Source organism: Oxyura jamaicensis, chromosome 3 (genome assembly GCF_011077185.1).
Source record: "Oxyura jamaicensis isolate SHBP4307 breed ruddy duck chromosome 3, BPBGC_Ojam_1.0, whole genome shotgun sequence".
Classification (NCBI taxonomy): domain Eukaryota; kingdom Metazoa; phylum Chordata; class Aves; order Anseriformes; family Anatidae; genus Oxyura; species Oxyura jamaicensis.
Window position 1 is genome coordinate 54,463,233 of NC_048895.1, and position 25,943 is coordinate 54,489,175.

The 25,943-nt window shown below is 42.4% G+C and overlaps 1 protein-coding gene across 3 annotated transcripts in view; it reads left to right on the plus strand.

The window, feature by feature from the left end:
• ARID1B (AT-rich interaction domain 1B) overlaps window positions 1-25,943 on the plus strand; it is a 323,165-nt gene that overhangs the window by 203,454 nt on the left and 93,768 nt on the right. For all 3 annotated transcript variants that reach the window (XM_035322604.1, XM_035322603.1, XM_035322602.1), the window contains one exon: window positions 19,117-19,360. In XM_035322604.1, coding sequence (XP_035178495.1) covers window positions 19,117-19,360 — 244 coding nt within the window. The remainder of the gene's footprint in view (window positions 1-19,116; window positions 19,361-25,943) is intronic.

Below are 25,943 nucleotides of genomic sequence, written 5' to 3' on the forward strand. Positions count from 1 at the left end.
GTGTTAGTTTGAATTAGTAGGGACAACCATGAGTTAGGAGTGAATGTATAGGAAGAGTAAAAAATTGCCATTCATCTCTGGCAAACAGTACATTTCAAAAATTCTGAACATAGAGGACAAGATAGCTAGTATGCAGTGGAAGTGGTATATTGGGTGGCTTTGCTTTATACTTTTGTTTTTAATGAATTGTTGTTCTGTGTTAAACATAGTCGGGTGGTTACTAAGTGCTTTGATATGTAGTGAATAATGTCTGTGAGAAGTAGGTGCTGAGTCATGATACAAAGTTAGCATTTTGGTGGGAGATTGAAGGGGAGTATGAACCAGCTGGGTGTGCGGCTTGGAAAAAAATGTTCCTGCAGTTCTCACCAGACAGTCTCTGGAGCTGGTGAGCAGAAAATGTTTCTGTTTGGAGGTCTGAAATTCTAAGTTCTCGTTTATTTTAAATGTTTCAAAGGTAATAGAACACTTTGTAGGAGTCTAAATGAGATGTAATGAATTTGATTTTAGGGGGAAGGGAATTTATTTCGGTGGTTGTTGCTTAATCAACATCTATTCTGCCACTTCACATCAGCTTCTGTCCTTTCCAAGTGAATTAGTTCTTTGGGCAGCACGTTAAGAGGAAGTGTATTGTTCTTGGCAGGGCGCTTGAATTTCTAATTACCAGATTCCTGCCTTAATTGCAATTACCTGGACACCCAGGCAGGGTGAACTTTTGGAAAAGAATGTAATTAGTGCAGAAGAAACCTTGCTGCCAACTGCTTGTCCGGATGTCTACGCTAAGCAGAACCGTGATAAGTTCACATCTCTGCAGACAAGCTATCAATCCACAGAGAAGGTGCCCAAATGTTGTACGAGCCCGTTGTAATGTGTATGATTCCTGTATGGCCTCAGACCTGGTGTGGAGTAAGAGAAAAATATTTGTTATTCTGTTCCCACCTGAACTGAGGGATGAAGGGGGACTTGTATGACGGAAAGGCCTTCGGGGTCTTTGTTGTAGGTGCTCACCAATGTGGAGTTCATCGGGTGCACAATTTGTTTGAATAAATGGCTATCGTAAATTGTGGTCTGCATGAGATAAGCGAGCTGCACACAGAGTAATTCAGTTCCAGTAAAAACAAACAAACTAGGTCATTTCTTTCCAATAAAGCTTGTAGTGTGCCATTCTTTGCATACAATTGCATGAGCAAAGTGTTACCAGCCCAAAAGATATGTTGCAAAACCACACTTTGGGGCAGAGGTGGAGGTGTAGTAAGGGTGTCTCTGAATACAGGTTGTATCCTGATTGTAAGCTGAAGTCACTTGGCTCAAGGGCCTCTGGAAAGGTTTACTGCATCAGGCTTTTATTGACAATTCCCTTGTGTTGACTCACAGGAAAATTAAATTTAATTGATGAAAAATAGGGGACGGGGGGGGGGGGGGGGAAGGATTACTACTCTAAAAAAGATTACTGAAAACTTGTCTTTCTCTAATGGTGTCCATTTAATAATTCAGCTTTCAAATAATGGTGCTGATGAGGAAATCAAAAACCTTCTGTGTTAAAGTACTTTTTGTACTGGGGCTTGAGTGGTTTGTGGGGTTTGTGCTTTTTTTTCATTGATCCTTTTTAATTTAACAACAAAATGAAAAACAAGCAAAAAAAAAAAAAAAAAAAAAAAAGAACACCAGCACAGTAACATTGATGTGATTGATCCCAATGAGGTCAGGAATGGACAGACTTTGTCTCCATGGTGGTAGCCACTTCTAGCATACCAGTGTCACTTAATGGTGGACTGAAAATAAGAGAAGCCATCAGATAAGTAAGTGCCTTCTGTTTTTATAGAGAAGAGTTATAAAACTGCTTTGTTCTTTCAGAAAAGCAGTTAAGAGCACTTCAAATGAACTGCTTAAATGCCAGGCTCCCCAAGCTCCTGTAATGGCAAAAGGGTTGTGATAGGAAGGGTGGTGGTGTAAAACTATTCCAGCTGCTTACAAGCAGCGCAGGGGTAGAGGAGATGGAGGAGGTAGGCTGGTAGAGCAAAATATAACCCTGGTGCATAGTTACCTGGTTTAAATTCAATTACTGTGGTGTTCAAATTGTTAACAAGTACATCAATATGGCTTTTATTAGCAGAAGTTTTCCTGTCACATATGGAGTGGTTGGCAGCAAGAATTTGTTCTCAGCCAGCCTGGTCACATATACAAAACTCATTCAATTAGATTCCAGGGTTTGTTGCCCAGTCCTCAGTTTTGCCATAATAGGAGTGAGAATGCTAAATGCTTAGGGAGGTATTTCACGAGATTCAAGGTCAGCAAGCCTGACGGGCGGGCACAGTACTGGGGGTTTTTACATAGCTTTTAAATTTTGATTATGCAAATAGAAGATGTTTTAAAAAGTTGGGATATTGCATTGTTTTCATAATCATTTTCTCTCTATTCCCAGTCTAAGTCTGTACTACCAAAAGAGTTGCATGTGTGCATATGGCTTCCCTCCCTTGTTGTTACAAGTAATCTGCATTTATTAGCTCTGCTTGGTGCACGCTAGCCATGGCCAGAGCTTCTGAAGGCTAGCATCAGCTGAGCTCTTACCATGGCCTTGCCTGATTGCTTCATGCAGGCTTTTGAATAGTGGAGACCTTCTTAAGAGAGTTATTTTTAGTATTCTCACATTTATTTTAATTTGCATGTTTGCTGGTAAGACGGGACATAATTTTTCCCCTCTTTTCCCCTCCGTCTTTCATTAGGAACAAGCACAGGCTATCGTTCAGTGTTCATATTTCTGTGCTCTTACTGCATCTCCTTTTGTACCGCTAACTCTACTTCCTCATACCTTTCTTTCTAAAGAAGCACATAATAAATTTCAATGTTGAGGACCACCGGACAAATAATAATAAACAAAACGTCGCATCTGCTTTTAATCTGTGCCTGGAAACGGATGATTGGAGAAGCAGTACTTGTAACTGATAATTTTGCTCTTCCCTGTAAAGGTAAAATAAGACATGGATTAAAAACTTTTACAGTGGAATGACATCTGGATGGTCCTTTACTTCGTAGTTACTGCAAGTCTTGATATTTCTGTCTAGAGTCACCAGGTGCGTAATGCTGAAGTGCTCAGATACAACAGAAGCTTGTTTGGAATCAAGTAGTGAATCCTTCCAACTTCCCCGTTACTAAGGATAGAAAGGCTGTCTCATCTGAGGATGAACGGGGACTGTGTGTCCTAGGATGATTGCTGGTTCCGCACCTAGGCTAAAATAAATCTCTAATGTATCTATCTGTGTGCTGCTGAAGTGAACAGAGTAGACATTATGATTTGCTCTTTGCTTCCTTTTGTTTTGAATTCAAAGGCCATCCCTAATTGATGGAGGTTTCCTTTACGATGCACTTATTTTCAAATCCATCATGCAGTGCTTGTGCTGCCCCTTGTCTTCATGGATGCGCTGGTCTTTGACCCAGAACTGGTAAATGAACCCTGCAGGGAAATCATTAGAGAATTGGAACGGTTGTGGTGGAGGGACCAAGGGTCAAACCATTACCTCCCCGCAGGACCGTCGACTTAAATTGGACTTCTTGCTTTTCAGAAGCAGGTCAAGTGTCAGGGACGGCTGAAGTGGTCAGGTACAAACCAATACAGATCATGGACAGTGTTTGGGCTTTTTTTAGCTTAAAAAATTAAGGCCAGGCAGGATGGACTTACTCTGATGATGCCTTCTCCCTTTCTCTCCTTTTTTCTCCCTTTAAAAAGTAAAATTATGATCCTGAGAAGTCAATGGAGCCAACACTCTAACACTAACTTGACATTTGTGATCTTTCGGCACAGTCATATTTCTTAGAGTAGTTGGTTCAGCTTTTTAGTGTGTCCTTGCAGTTTTCTTTGGTGGAAATATAACGAATGATATTTTGTAACAAGAAATACCTCCATATTATTTGCAGGAAATGCACCCCTGCTCTTTTTTCACTTCCTCAACTTCCTTTTGCATATTTTTTTCACGCTTTTAAACTCAACAGCAATGTACAGTGACCTATTTCAGAATGTACAAAATAATTATTTCCTGATTCTAGAGAAAAAACTACACAATAGCATGTTTATGCTAATGAAATGCTTAACATGAGAAAGCATTTAATGACTCAGTTTAGAAATCTGTAGCCCTTGAAACATTTTTTTTCTATTCCCAATTCTGAGAATGGTGAACTTAAATATGATATAAGCTTAAAATACCAAAGAAGTCAAAAAGCTGTGAGTGTTGTACTACTGAAACACGACCACAAATTCTGAAGCGCCAAACAAATTGTACAAAAAAAAAAAGGGGGGGGGGGGAGGGAGGGATAGATCAATCTGTAAAACCTGAAGTTCTTTTCAGTGCAACTTCAAAGCGCTCCTTCCACAGCCACCAGCTGCTGTGGAAGATGATTCAGAGCCCAGGCTGGGTTCCTGCCTTCAATAGCTCCTGCAGAGGGGAAATGTCCCTCCGCTGATTAGAAGCTCGTCCGCATGTGCCTGCAATTACCCAGCGGAGAGATCCTCCTCTTCTGCTCTGGACTTGGTAGCCTGGAGCTGCGTTCTGACTTGCATACAAGGTTCTTCCCTTCTGGAATAATTCATGAGGCACAAAACATTAACCCAAGTGCACGTTTGAGTTAGTGGGCCAAAACCCAGCTCTTCTGGTAAAATTAGTGGCAGAGGAGTGTTTCTAGAGAAGTAAACGTGTCTTGATCAGAGGAGTTAAAATACCCGCAACGTGCCTGACAGGTAAATGTTTTTAAAATATTAAGGAGAAAAAAAATCAAGGAAAGAAACAAGTAAGTGCTATTTTGGTTGGGGTATGCTGCTATCAGAAATGCACGAGCTTGAGATCTGCTGGTCAGGGAGGTGCAGAGCTCGGACATCACTGTCCTGCTCCTTGCCATGCTCGATACATCCAGATGGCACGTCCATGTCCCCTGCCTTTGTGTGCCAACGTCCCATGCCTTTGTGTGCCCATGTCCCCTGCCTTTGTGTGCCCATGTCATGTCCCAGCCACACAAGTACTGCCCACAGGGAGGGGCAGGTCGGAGCTGAGGGCCCGATGTGAGGTGCTGCAGAGCCACCTCGGGGCGGCCCTGAAGAGAAGGCACTGGAAACATAAACTCATCTCGGTTTCCGTGCTTGCAGAAGGGATTACGGTGCATCCTGTGCTGTGGCTGCACCTTGTCTGGTGATAGAGGGAGGCCGAGAAAGTAACCAGCTGGAATCAATTATCTTTTATTCCAGCTTCTTTCACTTCCAGCGGCTCTCTCCTCTCCAGCAGGCTGGAGCTGAGAAGTACACAATTGCCAGTGTGCAGAAAGAAATCTGCTTTTGTAACACCTCCGGTATTGTGTCTGGTGGAAGCCAGCTTAAAAGGGTAAGCAATTTGGAAAATAGCTCCTTGCACAGCAGCGTGCGGGAGGGCCCCGCTCGGCTGCGTCAGGGTGGGCAGCGCAGGCAGGACCGGCCGGGGGGGGACCGAAATGCTCTGAGCATTGAGGAGGAAGAGGAGGAGGAGGAAGAGAAGAGCCAACCTGCGGTCTGTAAAAGTAAATACGGAGAACTTCTAGCTGCTCCAGCTTTTGATGTTTACGATGATGAATGGCGTGTAATGAACGGGACGCGCAGCTGAGAGGAGCAGCTCTTTGAACACGGCTTTTCCGCTGTAGCGCGTCAGTACTAACAACCCGGCTTCCTTTGATAGGAGACGGTGGGCCAGGAAGCAGGCTGGAAGGAAAATGATTTTCCTGAGCTCCTCACAGAAAGTATACAAGGCGTCAGGGCTTTCGCTTGTCAGTCAGTCATGCCATCTGTTTTAAAAGGTGAGGATTTGAAATAGCGCAGACCACAGTAATAGTCATGTTGGTCAAGTTTTACCCGCCGGAAAAGTAGACATGGCTGTTTCATTATGTCCATGCAGGGAAGTGGAGGTGTACTTTGGTGTTGAGTACAGTTCTCAAAAGGGAGCAGTGTTTGGGTTTTCCTGGCAGGTGGGTCATTATGTCCCCCCTCACTTCTCTGGTACAGAAAGTGACCGTGATGGAGCCGTGCTCTGCCTGTGGTCGGGCATCCCATGTTATCTGCTCTGGAGCAGACAGGCATAAGGCCTGCTCATTTACTTGCGAGTAACATAATGGCACTGTTTCCAAGGTAGTGAACCTTTGGGCTTTCTTCAAGTCTTTACAGGTATATTCCAGCATAATAAATAGAAAACAAAAATATTCTGGAGATAGCATTGCTAAGTTTAATGTAATATTCTGAAAAGCCCTACATATGCATCTTGAAATCAGTATGCACTACATTGTAGCATTAATTTATTTAAATTATTTCTAGTTTTACACAAATCTCACTTTTTATTCACATATATACATGTATGTATATGTGTAGATAGGTATACATGCATATGGAAGAGATAAGATGCATTCACTTGACTGTTCACTTTTGACAGGAGGTAAAGGACTGGCACTTGAAATATTGAGAACTTTTCCCTTCCATTTTTTTGCATGTTTGCATGTTTGTACCCCTAGAATCACTGGTACTGTCCTCCATCCACTTTAAAATTCAGGCACAGAAAGAAGTTAACACTAAATGTCATTTTATAATTGCAATAATGATCACACAGCTGTGCTTTCCTCATTTTATAATGCACGTCAGGATCAGTTTAGGAGCTCAGCCTCATTTCCTGCCCAGACGTAATGCTGGTGACCATTATTACAGTAAGAAAAGTTCTTCTTGTTCATTATGGCTGGAGTCAGGCGGATGCCTGGGCGGTGTAATGAAGGCCAGCGTAAAAGGATGCTGCAGTTCTGGGTTAACTGCGCGTAAGCGTTCAGTCAGTTTGGGAAGCAAGCCTGTGGATGTACAGACAGCAGAGCTATAGGAAGCTCATGCACGTGTGCTTCTGTGTGTTTGAAAAAATAGTAATAAAATAAAATAAAAAAATAACTTAGATGTGCTATTCTTCCGTGAGTTAAGAAATGTTTTCGTTATTTATGAGTATGTGAAATTCTGAGGAGGAGCTCTTACACTTAAATGAACCTGTGAGCAGCCCATAGAAAAGCAAGTGCCTGCAGCGCTAATAATGAGAACTGACAAGGCAATCCTGCTGTGTTTATTTATGACCTTCTGCCTTTGTTAGCTCTTGTGAGAAATTCCTTTCTAACCATAACAATATTGCTGGAGTTTGGCACTGTGCTGAGAAATCCTACAGAGCCCTGAGGCCCACTAACTGGCAGTGGTACAGCTCCTAACAGATCGGCATGATTGTTGAAATTTTTACATGTTTTTTTTTCTTTATTTATTTCTTTACTTAATTCATAAGACTGTTCGTTCCTTTGGTACATTCGTTTATTCTGCCAATCACCCTTCAGAATTGTTTGGGGACTTTGTGACCATCCCAACCTACCGATTTGCTTTTTCCCCCCTTTTTTGGTGGTCTTTCTACTGAATAACTTAGAGGATGAAATGAGCTTCCGTTTGATAGTTCATCGGTTAGATATGTGTAAGAAAAGTTGTGAGAAAGGTAGTGTTTTGCTTTGTTTTTTTCACAGAAAGACAGCAGCGTAGAAATGATGCCCCATCCATAATCTTCTCAACGTGGAAGAGCACTAACGGGGCGAGAATGAGTGCTCAGGCAGTAATGCAGCTAAGCAGCAATGACTTTACAAGCCACAAAGCAAAACTTTGATCAGGCTAAGACCCATATTCTTCTCAGGCTGTATCTCTTACAAACCGTGACGTGATGCAGTTGGCTCTTTGCCCGCCTTTCTGTCCCACGCATGCCCCCGCAGACCTCTCAGCCCTGCTCCCCGAGCTCCGTTACACTGCTCAAACACAGGTTTGAAAGTTAGAGCATCAGCAGGAGGCAGGGCGGCACCTGAAGTTTTTGCAGGGCTGAAGTCTGTCTTGGCTTCGTCATGCAGTGACTGGGATGCGGATGTGGACGGTGGTTCAGCAGTCTGCTGTGCGTGGCATGGGGGTTTCTCCACCAAGTGTCCACTCGTCATAGTCCATGGAGCAGCAGCCACATTTTGGCTGATGCTGTGCGCTGCACATCCTCCCTAGGCTTTCTTGGAGTTTTTTCATAGTGTGTTTATTAGCATTGCATTGCTTTGTAGTTCAATGTAATACCAACCTCCTTCCTCAAGGCAAGAAAAGTTTTGGAGGAACAGTCTCATTGAAAGCTTTGTCTAGAAGATCTTGGGACTCCTTGTATTTTCTGAGATAAGAAGAAAAGTAAGCAACTTTCAAGCATGCTGAGGTACTCAGGAACTCACAGAAAGCTGGCTTTCACAATCCACCATTAAAGTCTTCTCTTTCTATAATCTAGTAATTAATGAATAACAGTAATTGGCATTTTTTTTCCCATAAATTTCATAGTCTCTATGATTTAAGACTTCTGTAGCGACTTTTCCTGTTTCTCCTCATGTGCTGGAGTTCAGAAGAGTGCCTAAAATTGCAAACCTGCTGGATAAAGATTGGCTTAATGCATTGAGTGATCAGGACAGCCATGTTGTTGCCTTTGCCTCAAGATAACTCTTCCCACCCCAAAAACAAAGTTTGTGAACCCCGTCTAGGACAGCATGCTTAACAGGAGGCAGGGGAAGGTATTGGCCTTTGAGATTTTTTTCTTAAAGCTTAATTGAAGGAAGCACTACAAGTTATCCTTCCTACTAGTGTAATCAAGATACTATTTCAAAAGAAATCTGAGGCCGAGACACCTTTCTAAGATTTCAAAAGCCTTTTGAAATTTATACAGAGGTTTCTGAAATGTAAGTTCTACCCAAGTCTGTTAAAGCCATATCATCTCAAAATATCATGTTCCCTTGCAGCTCAATTATTTTGCACAATGGTGTGCCCAACCAGGACTGAATTACGGTGAGGAGATGTGGACTACAGAATTTGGGGTGATTAGGGAATCTGGTTCTAGCTAGAGCAGGTGAGAAAAGAGCTGAAAGTTTTTCTGCCTTATTACTGCCTTGAATTTCATTTGCAATCCTTTTCCCAGGTTACTTGGAAATGAAAAGGTAGGAGGGGTGAGTGAACAGCTCTTGAAGCATAATCATTTGATTTTGCTGTTATGGCCCATAAACCTCAGAAAGAGGCAAGCAGTTTGTGTACATGTGGGTGTGTGTGAAGCGATCAGCCCCATTTGTTTGTGCTCCACTGGTCGTTGAACTGGGCACCCCTGGAGTTGTGTTAGCTTCAGAAAAACGAAAGGAAGCCCAGGAGGGAGGAGCGTGAGAGAGTCCTGTGTGATGCCAAGAGAATGAGTCTGGAGAGGCAAATTTCACTGAATTTATTACGGTGCACATTGTGACACTAATTTCTGCCTGTTCCACCAGTATAGCACAATATATCCAGTTAGTTCCAGTTTTGTTAAATAAGATTTTGTTAATTAATGCTGTTCTCTGAGGCAAGGCTCTTTATTCAGTCTCTTTAAAAAAAAAAAACAAACAAACAAAAAAAAAAACAGGCATTTCTAACATCTACCACTGTTCTTGGTGTATACATTTTTACCTGCTTTCAGCATGTGATTAAAGAGGAAGAGGTGAAAAGTTGCTGGAGCACTTGTGTTTTTGAAGTTTAAGATGTGTCTCTGGTTTATTTACCATCTTGTGTAATTGTGGTATTTGGTTACACAGATTTGTGGGGGAGAGAGAAGAGAGGCACACTATGATGCATGCACAATACCTAAGCTAATGGAAAACTGTGTTTTGTAAATCTTCATTCTCACGCTCACCTGCTGGGACATCTCCTTTATCAAACCATGACTCCTACAAAAGGTATTAATATGCCAAAAAAAGGCGAGTGCTGTAGATCAAGAGCTTTTAAACCTTGGGTGTACCGGTTCATCAGTTGTTTTGCTCTTTATTGTGGTCCACATACAGCTTCGGGCTATCAGAGCAGCTCACTTGTTATCAACGTGCCTAGTTTACTGTGGGATGGAAAGGTCTGTCTTCAGTGATCAGTGGGCGATTGATTGTTGGACCAACACTTCGTCTGGTTTCTCAACTCCGAATCTCCAAATCAAATAGTATCGTAGGTCCAAACTTATTTTAACAGCCTGGCTGATGCCTTCTGAATGCAGTATGGAGTATACTATCTGAGAAGCAGGTATGGAAAGACATTAACTTATAGTTGCAAGATAGGTGCGTTGTGATGCAGTAGTAAACAGTAGTAGTAGACAGTAAGGTACATGGAGCTGTGCGAGGTTGTGTGGTCATATTTAAAGAGCTTCTCCTACATGAACTGCCCTTCGCAGACCTGTTGAGAACCTCGGTGCTGCAATCAACTGTAGGCATGCCACAGTATAGACATACTGTGAATTTTATCACATTTCATGCCATGGTATCCTGAAGCGATACTTGCTTCTTGCTTGAGCTGCACCTGCAAAGTCTCAGGTTTTTGAATACGTAGTCTCGAAACAGATGGTCTGTTTCTGACTGCGTGTGCTGCAAGCTTACACGAGTATGGGAGCCAAAGTAAAGGGAATAAAGGGAGTAAGTAATATTTCCTAATTCATGTTGCTGCTGCTCCTGCCGAAATTTTAGGTCTTTTTCAGACCTACTGACCCATATATTCCTTTGGTAATGTCTTGTTCTTCTGTCTCATACTCTTTTGTCCAAATTGAGATCGTCTGTCTTGTGACTCAGTACTCCCCCTCTTGCCTGCTTGTTCAGATTTCTCTCAAAGCCAATTGTGAAAGCATAACAAGTAACGGGGCGGGGGAGGAGGAGGCATGCAGTGTTTTCCTTGTGGCTTTGTGATGCTCGGTTCAGCGTAGGGTCAGGACAGGAACAGAAGCAGGTTGGACTGACCAGCAGTGCAGCTGTCCAATGGCCGTGAAGACTTTAAGCTTACTGAAGGAGGATGGGGATCTCAAAAATAATAAGCGCCAAAGAGCTTGAAAGGTTCTAGATTAATGCCTCTTCACCTTCAGTCAGCTTCCTTGCTGTGTTATCTGCCAATTGAGCCTGTCATCCCAACGGGAAGTAGGACATGATCTAGAAAATGGTTGTAACCCAGCGAGGTGCAAAGGAAGGAAGTTACATCTTACCTCATTGTTCTTCAAATGAAAAAGCCTAGCTGTAATGGAAGGGATTTCGTGTTTGTGTATGTTTAATATCGACACTGAGGAAGCTGAATGAGTAGTAGCGTGAGCGCGACCAGATTTTATTAGGTCGCTGTTACGCAAATTCAACTTTTCTTTCCTAGTCTTGGCGGCAGTTTGTTGTTTTCATTGATTTGGATGTTTTAAATGTTGATAATTTATTTGCTGTAGCTACGAGAGTTGTTGGCTGAGAATTTTTCTTTGCTATAATACTGAGGAAACAAATGGCTCCTAAGGGTTCCTGGCTGTTTGTTTTTAAATTTTATTCCCAGAAATTCTACGTGCTAAGCATTCTGCTTCAGAGATAAACAGTGAGGTTTGTATCCTGAGAGATGCAGTGTTATTGTTTTCCTGTTCTGGAGATTTACTGTTTACTTCCGATATAAAAAAGTATTGTTGTCAGACAAGCTCTGCATCTTACCTGTTTACAGTCCTTGCTAGGCTTTGTCAATTTGCTTTGATAGCACATGGGTCATTACTATTTATTGTTTCATACATGGGAGTCGATGTTTGTAAAGTATCAACTTTTTTATGGCATTAGGAGCTTTCGTGATGCAGCTGGAGACCTCAGGAGCCCCCTTCCCATTAACTGTCAGGGAACTGCAGACCACATAATGTCTGTCGGGCACGCAGCACTGCCAGCGAGGTGCGTAGCTGGCCGTGCTTTCGTGTCGTTCTTGAGGCTGCTGTGTCGGTTTTGGATTTCTAACTGCCCTAAGTTGTTTCTGATGTAAAGCTCTTGTCTGGACGAGCAAGTCAGATCCCATCGTGGAGCAGTGCAGGCACAGGAGTGTGACTGTATCCGTCTTCACAGCCTCTTCTAGTCTCCTGTCTGGCAGACGTGGGCATATCACAAGCTGGTTAGATTGCTGTAACGTGGTAGCTGATCAATTCGTATGGGTTTGGACTTGCTGGAATCACAAGGGTATAAACCAGTCGTGTGTCATCCAAAGAAATGGAGAGAAATTACTAATATAGTTTAAAATAGTTAAAAATACATACAGTAGTTTAAAACGCACAAAAAGAAGCTTTACCATGAATGCACAGAGGCTTATGCTAGGATTAATCCCTAAATAATTAATGTACTTTCTGAAATTATAGGATCTAGCAGTTTGTGCATTGTGGTCCAAGTCCATCCAGATATGAGCACTGGAGTGAATTTGCCGTGGTTACACCTAGGTTTTCTTCTTGGACTTCTGTAGCAGGTCAACAGTTGTTTGGTTTGGATTTTGCGTTTGAATTAAAGTTGTCATGCAAACAGAGATCCCTTACTTGTTAAGCAAATGTAGCAAGAAACTATTCCTTCTTTTTAAAATGGATTGGGAATTGCTTGCCACTGTGAGATGCCCTATCAAGGAGAAGAAAATCGTGCTCCTGGTTCAGGTGGCAGTCGGGCCTGCGGACACACAGGCAGGGAGGAGGAATGCCTTCAGCCAGAGCCTCTCCTCCCACGTAGTCCTAACAGCTCGGGTGCCTAAACATCTCTGTGCTCGGCTGCTGCCTCGTGAATGGCTTCTCTGTCTCCTGCGTGGAAAGGCAGCAGGTGAGGTGGCCCCGTGCAAGAGGCCCGTGAGGTCTCTGTGGTGTGTGAGTGAGCAAAATGGGGCCAGGTCCTGCCGTCAGCTCTCCCTAGGTCTCAGCCACTGAGGCTATGCACTGCCTCATCGTGTGTGCTCTCGTGTTGATGTTGTAGGACCAGGGGTTACCTTAAAAATAATAATAATAACAGCATAACTGTTAGTGTCTGACTTTGCACTCTTGCCAGGTGAAACATTCCCATTCAGTGAATGCTCAGAGGAAGCTCAGGTCAGTTAAGTCAGCACTGAAATTCGTATCGGCTTAGAGTTTAAAAAAAAAAAAAAAAAAGGCCAGCCCTCCTTTGTTCTTTCCTCGCTCTCTGCAAGTATTTATTTATTAGGACTCACTTGTCTTAGAAACAAATATTTTCAGTGCTTCTTTAGTCAGGGATTTTTTAAGACTGGGAATTAATTTCATATCCAAATTAAAAGTCAGTACTGTCCAAACCAGTCATTTGCTTAGTGATTAGGTAGTAAGCTGTGACTTGAATCTGCTTTCCCAGCTTGTCTTTTTGTAGATAATTTCTGGAATACTGGTGCAATTCCAGAATCCCACAGGTTGAAAAGAAAGAAGGCTGAGCACTGGCACTGCATTATTTGCTTATACTCTTTCTCGGTTGCTTAAGTGAGCGCAGGGCTTGGTGGAAAAAGATTTTGCATCCTGGGGGACTTCCCTGTGTAACTTCTCAGAAAAGCTATTTGATGCTGATAGGAGCCCTTACAACACACTTCAGCTGTTTTAAGGAAGCCTGTGAGGTCTGCAGATGGAAGGAAGCGTGCTTCCCTAGCAAGTGTGCATACTACACAGCACTTTGTCACTAACATCAGTGCAAGAAGCTAGTGTTTTTACCATATACTTAGAATTCACTTCATCTAGTCTACTGCAGAAGTAGTTTACTATATGCAGGTTAAAGTTAAAATTGTGTTTAGCAACACTAAAATGTAGTAAGTGGGATGAAATAGGTCTGCCAAGCACCATGGCTAGCTAAAAAGTACCTCTGCCCAAGTACTATCAAAGTTTGGGTTTGTCCCAGTGCATGTCCCATTGAACAAGATTTTTTAAGGATGTGCATTAAATATGTTTGACATATATGCAATGCATCTGGCCTGGTGGGAGGACACCTGTTGAGGGGCTGGGAGGCCTTGACCACGAAGGGGTTTTCCTTGTCCCCATGGCTCGATGCCTGTGTGTTTTCCCAGTTGCGCAGGAAGCGGGAGGCTGTTAGCTCGCTTGCTGTCTAGACAATGTGACCAGCAGGGCCTTTGGAAGTCTTCTTGAAACGTGCTATTACAGGCTTCTTTGTGATGAAAAGAGGTCTTACAAATATCTTGAAATTTAAACAGAGCTATTGTGGGTTTTTTCTTTGTGCGCGTATGTGTGTGTGTCAGCCAAATGATTTGTTCAAAGTTAATCTCAATTACAGAGCATATTGTTCATAATCCCCCGTGGTTCCAAAACAATAGCCGAGTGGATGTCTGCGTGAATGTATATTTACATACTTATATGTAAAATATGTTTGTGTGTATATATAATCTCACTGCTAAAGCGGTGACTCGCGTTGAGGCGATGGGTATTTCGCGCGGGACTCTACCTTTTAAGCAGTACTGTCCTCCGTCCTGACAAAAACACCGTGGAAAGGCCAGGGTGGAGCAAGGGCGGTTCGGGCCCTGCAGGCAGGCAGGTTTAACTTTAAATAACCCTCAGGCTGTGTACGCTATGCAGAAGCCCACTGAGAGACCCCCAAAGCCCAGCAACCTGTCAGTGAACTTAAGCTGTCATTTAGCAGCGTCGGACCTCATTTAGCAAGGTGCTGGCTATCTGCTAGACCTGTTGGGCACTTTTCAGTTTTACTGACTTCAGAGGAGGCGTTCATCGTTTTTCAGCTGTAGGTATTTAGCAAGGGATTCCTCCAGTAAAATCTTGTTTATGTTTTATGGCTGCTGGGACACTCCTGAGCAAAACCACCAACTTCATGAAGTGTTTGCAGTGTAAATTTTTGCTCCGTAGTGAGTGCTCTAATCCTGTCACAGTCTGTGTGTAAAATCGTGGTGGTGCTAGCGAGTTACGAAGTCTCCTCTTTGCTATTTATTGGATCGAGGAATACTCCTTGGTTAAGGTTATATTATATTAGATTGTATTATATTATTATATATGAGTGTCTGTGTGTTTTTTCTTGTGCTTTGTTTGCAGGTAGCTGTGGGTTTCGTGCCTCTGTGCAGTTTACTTCCTTCTACCCCTTGCTGGCTGTGTTGCAATTGTAAATTGGTGTGCTATTCCAAGAGTGGCTCTCTTGTCAGCCTGATAAGATCATACCACCAGGAAGGCATAACATTATAATCCTGAGCACAATGTGATCCTGTTCATTTTAGCTCTTGTACTTGTCACAGGGACAAGGATAAAGGTTGTGCATGGGTGGAAGGTGAGGCTAGAAGTGAAGACAGAGGTAAAACACTTAACTAAAAGAGGGAACTCCTGCATAGGGACATTTCAGTTTATAATCAAGGTGTAATCTCGAAATGAACTTGGAAAGCTGTTTGGAGAGTCCTGAATAATACAGAATGTAAAGCTGACATAGAGAATACAGAGTTTTGATATGGATATGTGATGGAGGGAGGAAAAAAAAAAAAAAAGTCCTCTATTTTTCCTTAGATTTGGTATCACATTTGAAAATATAGCCATACCAATACCATAGGCAAGAGTAGTAAAATTATTCTACAAGAACCAGGTCTGTATAACAAGAGGTTTCTGGTAATTCTAGACTTGCTACGTTTTACTCAAAGAAATTAGTGCTTTCCTGATAAAACCTCTGAAAAGAGGCAAAATTTAAGACATGCCTTAGGGTACGGGGACTTCAGCCCCTTAAAAGAATCCCTGCAATTACCTAACCTGCCAACTTTCCAACAAGATAAATGGAAGCACTGTAGCTTGAAGGTGCCTTGGTTTGAATGAGATGCAGTAAGTAAGGTCTCTCTGTTCTTTACAGGCATCATAGATCTGATAGTACTTATAAAAGAAGAATAGAGTTGGTGCCCTGCTGACTAAATTGTCCTCTAGAGGAGTATTAGTTACAGAGCTTCTTTGTTAACTAGGCTGTATGCTTAAACCACTGTGAATTTCTCTTATTAGCAGGCTTTTTAATAGCTTTACATATGGATATGTTAAGTAAATGCAAGTAAACCCATATAATTTACATATATGATGTGTACGTGTACAATATCTTCTCTACAAATAAATGCTTGTGATGTGGAAGTGGCACGACTTCATTACTGTTCTGCTACGCTGAGGGAAAAGCGGGCATTAAAATACTGATAATAGGAGAACAGAAAGCCAACTTGTGCTCTTTCGGTCCAGGTGCTTCAAATAAAGTCTTTCTTCTTGTGCTCTTTAATTTCCCAATTAGCTTTTGTGGATAACGGAGGTGTTTCTAAAGCCTTTGTATGCTGGTAGTTTCCCGGTTGCTCACCTACTCATGCTTTCTGCCTTAAAAGACTAGGTAAGGCCATGAAGCACAGGTTAGGAAGAAACATGCAATAATGGTTCACAAACTACCCTGCGCAGAGTGGCAGAGATGGCTCCCGTTTTAGCCCCCCGTAACACAGAGTAGACGTTGTGGAGTGACGCGCAGGCATCCGTATAGACGAGAGCCCTTCGTGCCGTCCTAGGAATAGCCTTATTATCAGCGTTTGCGATTGATGCGGTTCATCCCGTTGCCATGATAACACCCTCGGCAGATGAGTTCGATGAATTGGACGTGTCCCTGTGCATTTCCCGGCCTCGAAAGGAAATCCTGCTGCTTGTGCTGCCACGAGGCATGGCGTGCCGGGCCCCCCCCACCTGGCTGCTGCGCTCGCCATTTCTGGGGGCAGCGTGGCGTCGTGTGGTGCTTTAAGTTGGCTGGCATCACGTAAGCTTTCCTCTTCCCTTCTTTTCTGCTTTTATGAATGAGTTGCATCAGGTTCGTGAGGAAATCCCTTGAAGGCATGCACTTGAGGAAATGCCTGGGACTTGTCAGTCACGCCACCCCCACGGGAGGTTAGCGGAACGAGGAGCCATAATGCGGCCTGATGGAGAAATGAACCTCGCTCCTGGCCCCACGTTCTCCCACATCCACACTCAGCAAGCCAGGGAGGTGCTGGGGTGAACGGGCGAGTTTTGCCTCAGTCTCTGAAGAGATAATTTCCTCATGGACACCACTACTTCGTGGGTTTCCCTCATTTTGGTTTGCTTTTTTTTTCAAGTGCTTTGTGGCTTACTGCAGCAAGTGAACACTTTAATCCAAACACCATTTAAAAACTTTGTTATTCTAAACATAACACCATGCGCTTTCAGTATCTTTTATCAGTTGGGTGCCTGTCTAGTTTTTTATGCAGAATTTGTGTTTGTTTTGAATGAGCTCTCTTCTGCGGCATTCGGCTTTCGGGGTTTTATTACATGCTTTTCAGCAGCATTTGTTTTATCAGCACTTCCTGCAGCATTTGTTACACGTTACGACAGCAGCGATTTGATTCCATTTAAAAGGATGCCGTGTGATGTATGGAAACACAGTAATTGCTTACCTGTTTGTCAGGCACTTTCTACTGGGAAAATCTCTGGCGTTACTGTATGCAGCATCAAACGGTGGTGTTTACATTTCCTAAAGTTAATAGTTTCAGAAAAGAAACAATGAAAATAGTTTATTGCCAGCATCACAATTAAATTTCCATTTGCAGGGACTTGGAACTCAATTCTCAAGTGAATGCAGAGTTCACACGTAAATTAAGTTCGAAAACTTCAATCTTTGTTTTTCATATGCCTAATGAAATACAAATACAATTTTGTGCTTGTCGAAAAAGTAAAATGAAGCTGTGGTGAGAGCTGTGCCTGACGTCTTGTATCTAATTCATGTTTGGAAATACGGTCTGTGAGGTGTCCTGGAGAAAGCTAAGTTGGGTCAGTTGTATTTAAGTACACCTTTATGCAAAGGAGGAATAGCACATAGCATTCTAGGTGGGTTTTTATGAATGCTCCTGGTGATTAAGCTGCTAATCCTACTATTTCCATGCCTTGGAAGACTGTCTGTCTATTAGGGGAGACTAGCTGGGAGCCCCTTGTAATGGGGATCAGGCAACACTCTTACTCTGAATACACCACTTTGAATCTTGTCCAGGTTGCATAACTTGTAAAAATAACTATGTTTTTGTTATGAAGATGAGATAGCACTAAGTCTGTGCTTCTTGAGCTCCTTGCCCAGGCAAAGCCCAGCTATCTGCACTCCTCAAGTCTCTGGTCCTGTTGTCTCCAGTGGAACAACCTGCATGAGTCAGACAAATGAAATAACTATCAACAAAAGCAACACGCTCTGTGTCATCCCAATTACTTGAATCCCCAAAGGTCATTTCATGATTTGTTTTACCCGTGAAATAGCTCCCTGCCTCAATTCACTAATAGAAATAGCAGTGTGCTCCCTAACTTGTGCCTCACCAAAGTTGATGGAGGCGCAGCTATCTTTGCGCTTTTCTGTTTGCTTGAGATCTTTTTGTCATGCTTAGGAATTAACATTTTTCCTGAGAGTTAAGGGGCACATGCTTGCTTTGTCACAACATTCTTGTTTCTTCTTATCTGATTTTACAATGATTTAAAAGCAAATTACTCCCACAGATCCAAAGAACAGTGTTAACTATAGCTTCAGGGAATGTGCCCAGCAACTTGTAGTTAGAATTGAGATGTGCTTTGACCACTGGAGGAAATTTCTCATTGAAAACATTGAAAATGCAACAGTTATGAACTGAAATGAAACAGCTGTTTCGCAGTGCACTCAAATAAAATTGTTGAGAAACTGTAAACTTGGATGCTAGTCAAACCAGTATTTGAGGGAAGTAGAGAAGCCACCTTCCTTACTCCTAGGTGGCCAGTGGGTCCTGTATTGCTGCACAGGGTTGGACCTTGTTTTTGTCTCTTTTCTGCAAGGCGAAGGAGCTGAACACTTGTATTACGAGGGCTGTGCATTTTATACCTTTACTTTGTCATTCATGTGGTGGTTTAAAGAGTGAAGTGAATAAGCTGTGATTCTACCAGGAGCAAACCCCAAAATGAAATACTGTGTGAAAGTGAAACTGATGTATCATTTTCATTAGCTTTAGTATGCTCAGGCAGAATTTGTGGGATTAATTTTGAAAGCTTAATCCAGATGGAAAAGGTTAAATTCAATGTTGAGTGAATTTGGTTCCAATTCATTTGTTACCCTTGCTTGTTCTTTTTCTCAAAAGAATTAGAGATTAAGCCGAGAATTGTACATACTATCCTCATTTTCTGCCATCATTTAACTACATGAACCAGCATTAAAGAAAACCTCTTAGTTATCTGCTGTAATAAGTAAACAAATGGACCTCGTCACCATGCCAGTTCTCATGTCCTGTGGCTCGTGTATTAGTTCTTACTTAGGTTCTTTCTCCTTTTTCCTCAGGATTTGTCTGGATCCATTGATGACTTGCCGACTGGAACTGAAGCAACGCTGAGCTCAGCTGTTAGCGCATCAGGCTCTACAAGCAGCCAAGGGGAGCAGAGCAACCCTGCACAGTCTCCATTCTCCCCTCATGCTTCTCCACATCTCTCTGGCATCCCCGGGGGCCCATCGCCTTCCCCTGTAGGCTCTCCTGTTGGAAGCAACCAGTCGAGGTCTGGTCCCATTTCTCCAGCAAGTATTCCAGGTAAGCTTGTTCCAACAAATAAAATCAATACAAAGGTTTATAATTGTATATCTATATTAAAAGATTGATAATTCATCAGTTTAGGAAAATCTTGCATTTTAAAGGTCTTTTTCTGAAAAAAAAAGAATGCATAAATAAAGAAGGGATCATTTCTGCTACCAAGCCCTCAGAGCTCTCAAAATTCTGAACGTGACTCCACATGTGTATTTGCTAAATGTCTTATTCATGGGCCAGTCCAAATAATTGATCCTAATTTTTGTGTTTGGTTCATTTATCATCCATCTGTCACATTTCTGTATTACTTGCAGGGTCCCTTTTTTATTTTTACTGTGTATTCTTGTCGTCTTCAGCTCTTGGAGTTGTATGGTGGCTTAAGACCCCTTAGTATGAGGCAGAAGTTTTCGAACCCTGTGTTGAGAAAATGTTACTTGGGGTAAAATTTGAGTGTAATATTTCTTACTTGATATTAATTTATATTTGCAAAGGCCAACATGTTACTAGGAATTCAGCCCCTCTAAAAGTAATGTAAATGATGGTGGTGTGTTTGCCACTTGCTTTCTTGTGCCACATAGAGTTGACACAAGATCATCCATGTACATGCAGAAATTTGTGAACGTTTTTTAAGGTACCTAGAAGAAAAAAGTGACATGGTTGGTATTTCAGATGAGTTTGCTCCCTTTCTGATGCTCAAGTTTTTTATTGTTTTCTGACATTTTGAATGCTAAGGATGGAACAGTGCTAGCATTACACTGGGGTGGTATCAGTAGCTGACCAAAAAATAAAATAAAATAAAAATCAGCATTTGAACTCAGTTAAAAAAATAGTGATGTTTTTTCGTTAGATATGCTGTAGAGCAAATGCAAGGCTGGCAGGATGTGCTCAGGTGGGTCAGGAACAGCAGGAAGAGCAATGGGACAGGAGCCCTGTGCATTACAGGAAGGGTGGTGACCCTGTATTTGCGGCGCATCTCCCACTGTGTGGCATCAAAGCCCTTCCCTGTTGTTGAGTGAAGTCAAATAGTCCACCTAGGAGGAAAGGTAACGGTTCCCACAGCCTGAGCTAATCCTTGCACTTTACAGTCAGGACCCGGATTTGTTGGCTTTACAGGAAGTCTTGACTTCTGTTTGCAGACTGATGTTCTGATTTCTTGGAAAATTCTCAGCTTGATTAAATTCTGAGTATCTCTGAGCAGTCAGATTCAGGCAAATAAATTAATTGATACTTTAGCAGCCTGGCTGCTGAATACAGGAAGAGTGTTGTGAAGTTGAAAATAGCTTTATTGTAACCATGACAGATAAGGATGTGAGCAGGACAGTTTGTAGGGAAAAGTAATAACTTTTATCAAGCCAGTTAATTCCTCTGGGGTAAAAATAGAAGGGCTTTGGGCTGAAAGGTCAGGGTTAGAGTCACTTCGCTTCAGCTGAGCCCAAAAGCTTGTTTTTGTGACTGGCCTAATGAAAAGTATTAGCTCTTCATACAGACCGTGTCACCATTTTGAATGCCAATTTTCTAGTCTGTTACGGTAACACAAAGCACCTCTTGCTCAGGAAGCGTTTTTATGAATGGCACTAAATCAAAATCGCCTGCTGCTGGTTCCCCAGCTTGGGCAAATTCCTGCTCTCTATAGCTGTTTTGATAAAGGTGAGCTCTCAGGTGAGAGCTAATGCATCGCTGTCTTCTGAAGAAAACCAGGCAGCTGCAGTAGCTCTGCTGCTGCTGCTGTTGCTTCTCTCAAGCTACAAAATGAAATGAGTAAGACTGCTATTTAAAACCCCGTGACTAGTGGGACGCTGCTGGGTGCTCGGGTTTCCAAGCCATGTGAACGACGCTGTGCTCATCGTTCTCCCCATTCACCTAACTGCATTCCCACCACTGTGCTTCGTTACTAGGGTTTTGTGGCTTTTCTCATCTGCCATATTCACGAGGCACTGGAAAAAAGTAACACAGAGCTTGTTTGCATTTCTGGGGCTGTTCGCAGTGCTCAGGTTGTAGCTGTTTTTAAACATATATTGTGTGTAGTCTAGCATCTCTCCTTTAATAATTTTGTTCGCTGCTATTTTCCTCTCCCTTCTCACCCTACCCTTGTTTGTTCTGACCTCATTCCTCTCCTATTACCTCCTGCGACGTTGTGCCACAGCTTCTCCATGTGACATAGATTGGCTCTTTCAATCATTCTCTCTCCAGCAAGTCATTGTAAAATGAGCAGCTGTTGTGTTGCTGATAGCTATGGCTGGGGAAAGCCAAAATGTTGCAGGGGGCTCTTGGTGGGAAGGCCGTTAAAATAAAGGTGTTGCTTTCCCAGGGTTTGCTGGAAGAGAAGCATCCTTTTCGCGATGCCTCCTTCACTGCAACAAAATTGACGACTAATTTAACATCAAAAGGGCAGACAAACAGGCAGCCCCTTAATAAACCTCCCAAATGGCTGATTCGTTTCCACTGCCTGTTTAAGCCGCTTCCCCACCCCACTGCAAATCTGCCTTCCCGTATTGCTTTCTATCACACATTGTGAATTTCATGGGAATGGACTGGCACAGGCAACGCTGGCTTTGGCACATCCCTAGCTCAGTGGGCATTTCCTTCCTGTACTCTTTGAAATACTGGACAGATATTTCGTGTGGTAAGTGGCACACATATACAGCCTTTGTTTCCGTGCACGTTACTGGAATAGATCGGGGAGATTAACCCCTAAGAGCAGAAAAAGCAACTTTGCCATGTTTAGTTTTGAAAGAGAAGTGTTAACCATTTTCTCTCAAAATTCCCTTTCAGACACATTTTTGTTACAGAACTGAAATCTTACTCTTTTATGATTTTTAAAGATGTAAAATGGTATTCTGATTCGCTATTAAGTGGATTATTATTCTGCTTTGCCAGAATTCCTGGTCTCTTTACTTTGTAGCCATCTTTGTAATTAGGGTACACGTTCTTCCAAAATATGAGATGCGATGCCCTGCACTGCTTTAGGTCTTGAACTGTGCCTGATTCAACCCTAAACCATTAGTGGAAGCTGACACAGCACATCATCAAAATGCACTGCTGTTGCCAGAAGCTTTAGGAGATGTTAATTTCACTTTTTTTTTTTTTTTTTTTTTTTTCTTTTTTTTTTTTTTTATGCCTCCTGCTCCAACCATTCCGGTTTACTAACAAAGCAAAAATGTAAATAAGCTAAACTACACTTTCTCCCCCTCAAGCATCCCCAGTTTTGATCTCACCGGCCAAAGGCTTTTGTCAGCTCTTTCTCCCTTGTGGTGCAAGCAGCAAAAATTTTTAATATTGGGAGTTGTGTGGAAGATTGCTGATAGGCCAGAGATCCCTTAACCCATGATGGATGAGCAGATTTTGTGTGAGTTAAGAGATTATGTTATTTTTAAACCTCCGCAGCAATTTTTATTTGTATAGAAAATAAGAATATGCTATACTAATAATAAATAGCAATTGCTGTCTTTAGAAATATATAAAAGTATTTTCACATAGATCAGTGTTTTGACTTGCACTTTTATTACATTTGTTTTCTGAACAAACAAGGTTATTTTCACTCTGTTAAGCGTCAGCTGCACTGTAGTTCTTATTATTACAATTACATTGATGTCTTCGTACACAAAGGAGCCTGAATACAGCTGGAGTTACAGTTTTTGGGAAGAAATCTATGTGTGGATGCTCTCACTTAGGAACAGTACTGTCAGTCACCTTGATTTATGCTGACCAGTGGTGAGCACCCTCCTCTGATGAACAGTCCCGTGGGTTCTTAGTTCGGGCACTTCCATGAGGCAGTGGATGCATGCCATTCAGCGACCAGCTCTGCTCTCTTCAGACCAGGGGGTCTTCCCTTCCTATCGTGGACAGAATTACCATGGCACTCCAGGCAACAAAAAAGGAGCAAAAGGGGAATGGGGTGCCCAGAGAGGGCTGTACCAGGACTTCTTGCCTCAGTGTGCATGTTTGTCAATGTGTGGCGGATTGGCTAATAAAGTAAGTAGTGAGAGAGAGAATAAAAAATGAGTAATGGTTCATCTGTCATAGTCTTAAAGGACATTTTAAAGCAAAAATCGTGATAGGAACAATGCTTTATTTCATGCCGTATCAAAGGAGAAGCCTTATAATTGTCATGTTTCCAGAAATGGCTGCAGCAAGACAAGCCGATTAGACTGATCTTGCTTTAAACAAGAATTTGGAAAAATCTTTTGCTTGGCATAGAGCTGTTCCACATGCTTGCTCCATTGATCACAGCTACGGGTACATTATACAGCATGGACCCTTCTCAAACATTGAGGGAGAGAAGACTACCATCTGAAAGTGAATTTGCAATGCTGTATTCTTTGTTGAAGTATTACAGATACCTTAACAGAGTTGCAGAACAAGAATGAGGGTTACATCCTTTTAAAATGGCCGTGGTCCCCCTGTCTAGAAGGATTATTTTAATACATCTATCAATATTTCCCCCTTGGCTTCTCCGGAGGCAAAAACCTTGCAACAGCTTGTTGCAGGGAAGATGCATGCTGTTCATTGGCATCGAGACCAGGAAAAAAAAAAAAAAAAAAAAAAGACACAAAATGCCATTGACGTAGCTGTGTTCTTAATCACTACTAGTGCACAAAATATCTATTCAGCAGTTTTGCAAATCTAGAATGCTTACGAATGAAATACATGAATGTTTCACAAAACAATCATTTAAAACCCTGTTTTTTGAAGGGTTTGAACAATACATAGAGTTTTTCTTTAGTTTAAGAGGAAAAACAGGTAAGCTTTAAGCACTCTGTCTGGAGGCATTGGTTCTAGGATACGGAGCATCTAAACTGCATTACCTTTTAGAATTCAGCCTGGGTCACAACTGATTTAACAGCCTGTTGGCTCAGGGCATCATGAAATAAGCAAATAGTCTCAGTCTGTTTTCTTGAGAAGAGCCCGTGCTACAGAAGGCACTGGCAAAGCTGTTCTTTTCCTTGCAAGCTGGTCAGAGAGATCAGGGAGGTGTCCTCTGCAGAGGTGGTCTTCCCAGAACAGGTGCAGGAAATGAAATGAGACAGAGACATACTGTTCAAGTTCCTCCTGTTGTATTTTCCCTACAATAGAGGGTTTCATATTCCAAAGCCATCAACCTGCTGTTTTTCATCATCGCTGAGTTAAGCTTCAGATAGAAAAAAAAAATAATAATAAAAAATCACCAAACCCAGCATGCCCTGGGTGGTGGTTTTCAGTGGTAGATTTCATTTCTCAGTTTGTAGTGTTTTCACTTGCTTAATATCTGGTTTGTCACCATTTACATTTCGCAGCCAGACAGTGCAGTTTGGTCTTTTAATTGCTATGTGAGATGAGACAGTGGTGATGACTGCTTCTGCCCCATCGGCTCGCCATCCTGCAGGGGCCACCGAGCACAGCACAGGGGCTCATCCAGCACCCTACAAGCCTTCACATAAGCCAGCACCCTACAAACCCTTCACTTTAACCTGCCCCAGACAGACAAATCCACACACCTCCCCCTGGCCGTGCTTTATCCCGTTCATTATTTGTCTCCCCGGACTCCTGCCAGGCCTGTTTTCGCCATCCTGGCCATTGCAAAACGTCTGGGGCAGCAGCTGATGAGCGTGTCCTGGCAGCGTGCGTGCAGCAGGCCGCTTCTTGAAGCTCCGTGACTCACCAATCGCCCTGCGCTGGTACGAATCCACCTGGAGAAAGGCGACTGTCGAAATCCAATTAAAATCTTTGCATAATTATGCATGCGCTCTGGTTCACATGGCAAAATTCAAATAGACTTACCAGAGCCGCCAAGATTTGACAGATATGTTTGCATACTTTAAGGCTGTCATTGAAGTATTACTGTTTACATTTAATCATTGACCCATTCATTTATTTCTTTTTTGTGAAGCCCACTCAGGTTTTTTTTCCAGAAATTTAAGACAGTTTATATTTGTTTCTGAAAGTTTCATTTTTTTTCCTGTCATTATTATTTGGCTACACAAACGTAGATCCTCTTTACTTCTTTTCCTGTGTTGCAGATAGAGCATTAATTTGTTGTATTATCATTAATTAAAAGGTTGTCTTTCACTCCCTCCTCCTTTGCAATATCAAGCAGTGATTGATCGATGACTGGGAAGTCTCTCAGGTTCCCATTGGAAGTTTTTTGTAGATGTTGAAAGATGGCTGTTATACCCAGATAAAATATAGCATAAATGGAGTAAGTGGCTTGTTTCTGTGATGGGGTGGGCTGTTAGTTTTTCAGGGTTAATGTGGACTGTGTATCACTGCCATTAGAGATATTTAAAGCATCCTTCGTACTTCATGGTTAGTGTCAGAACTGACTAGACAGGTACGTGTTACATCCCTCCTTAGAAGAAAGAACCTGAATAATTGCAAAAGTGGCTCGAATTAATTCTAGCTCAGCTAGAAAACAGACATGTAGCCTCAAAAAGAGAATATTTCTACTACATGCAGATAATATTTTTAAAACAAAACAATGAAAAGCAAGGTATGCTCTCTCCTCCTTGGGGACCGAGCTTATACGGGCTGAACTGTTGAAGGCTTCGGACGGCTCTTTGACAGCTTTGCTCCGTAGGTAGATACGGAGTTGGAATTGCCAAGCGGGTTTTCA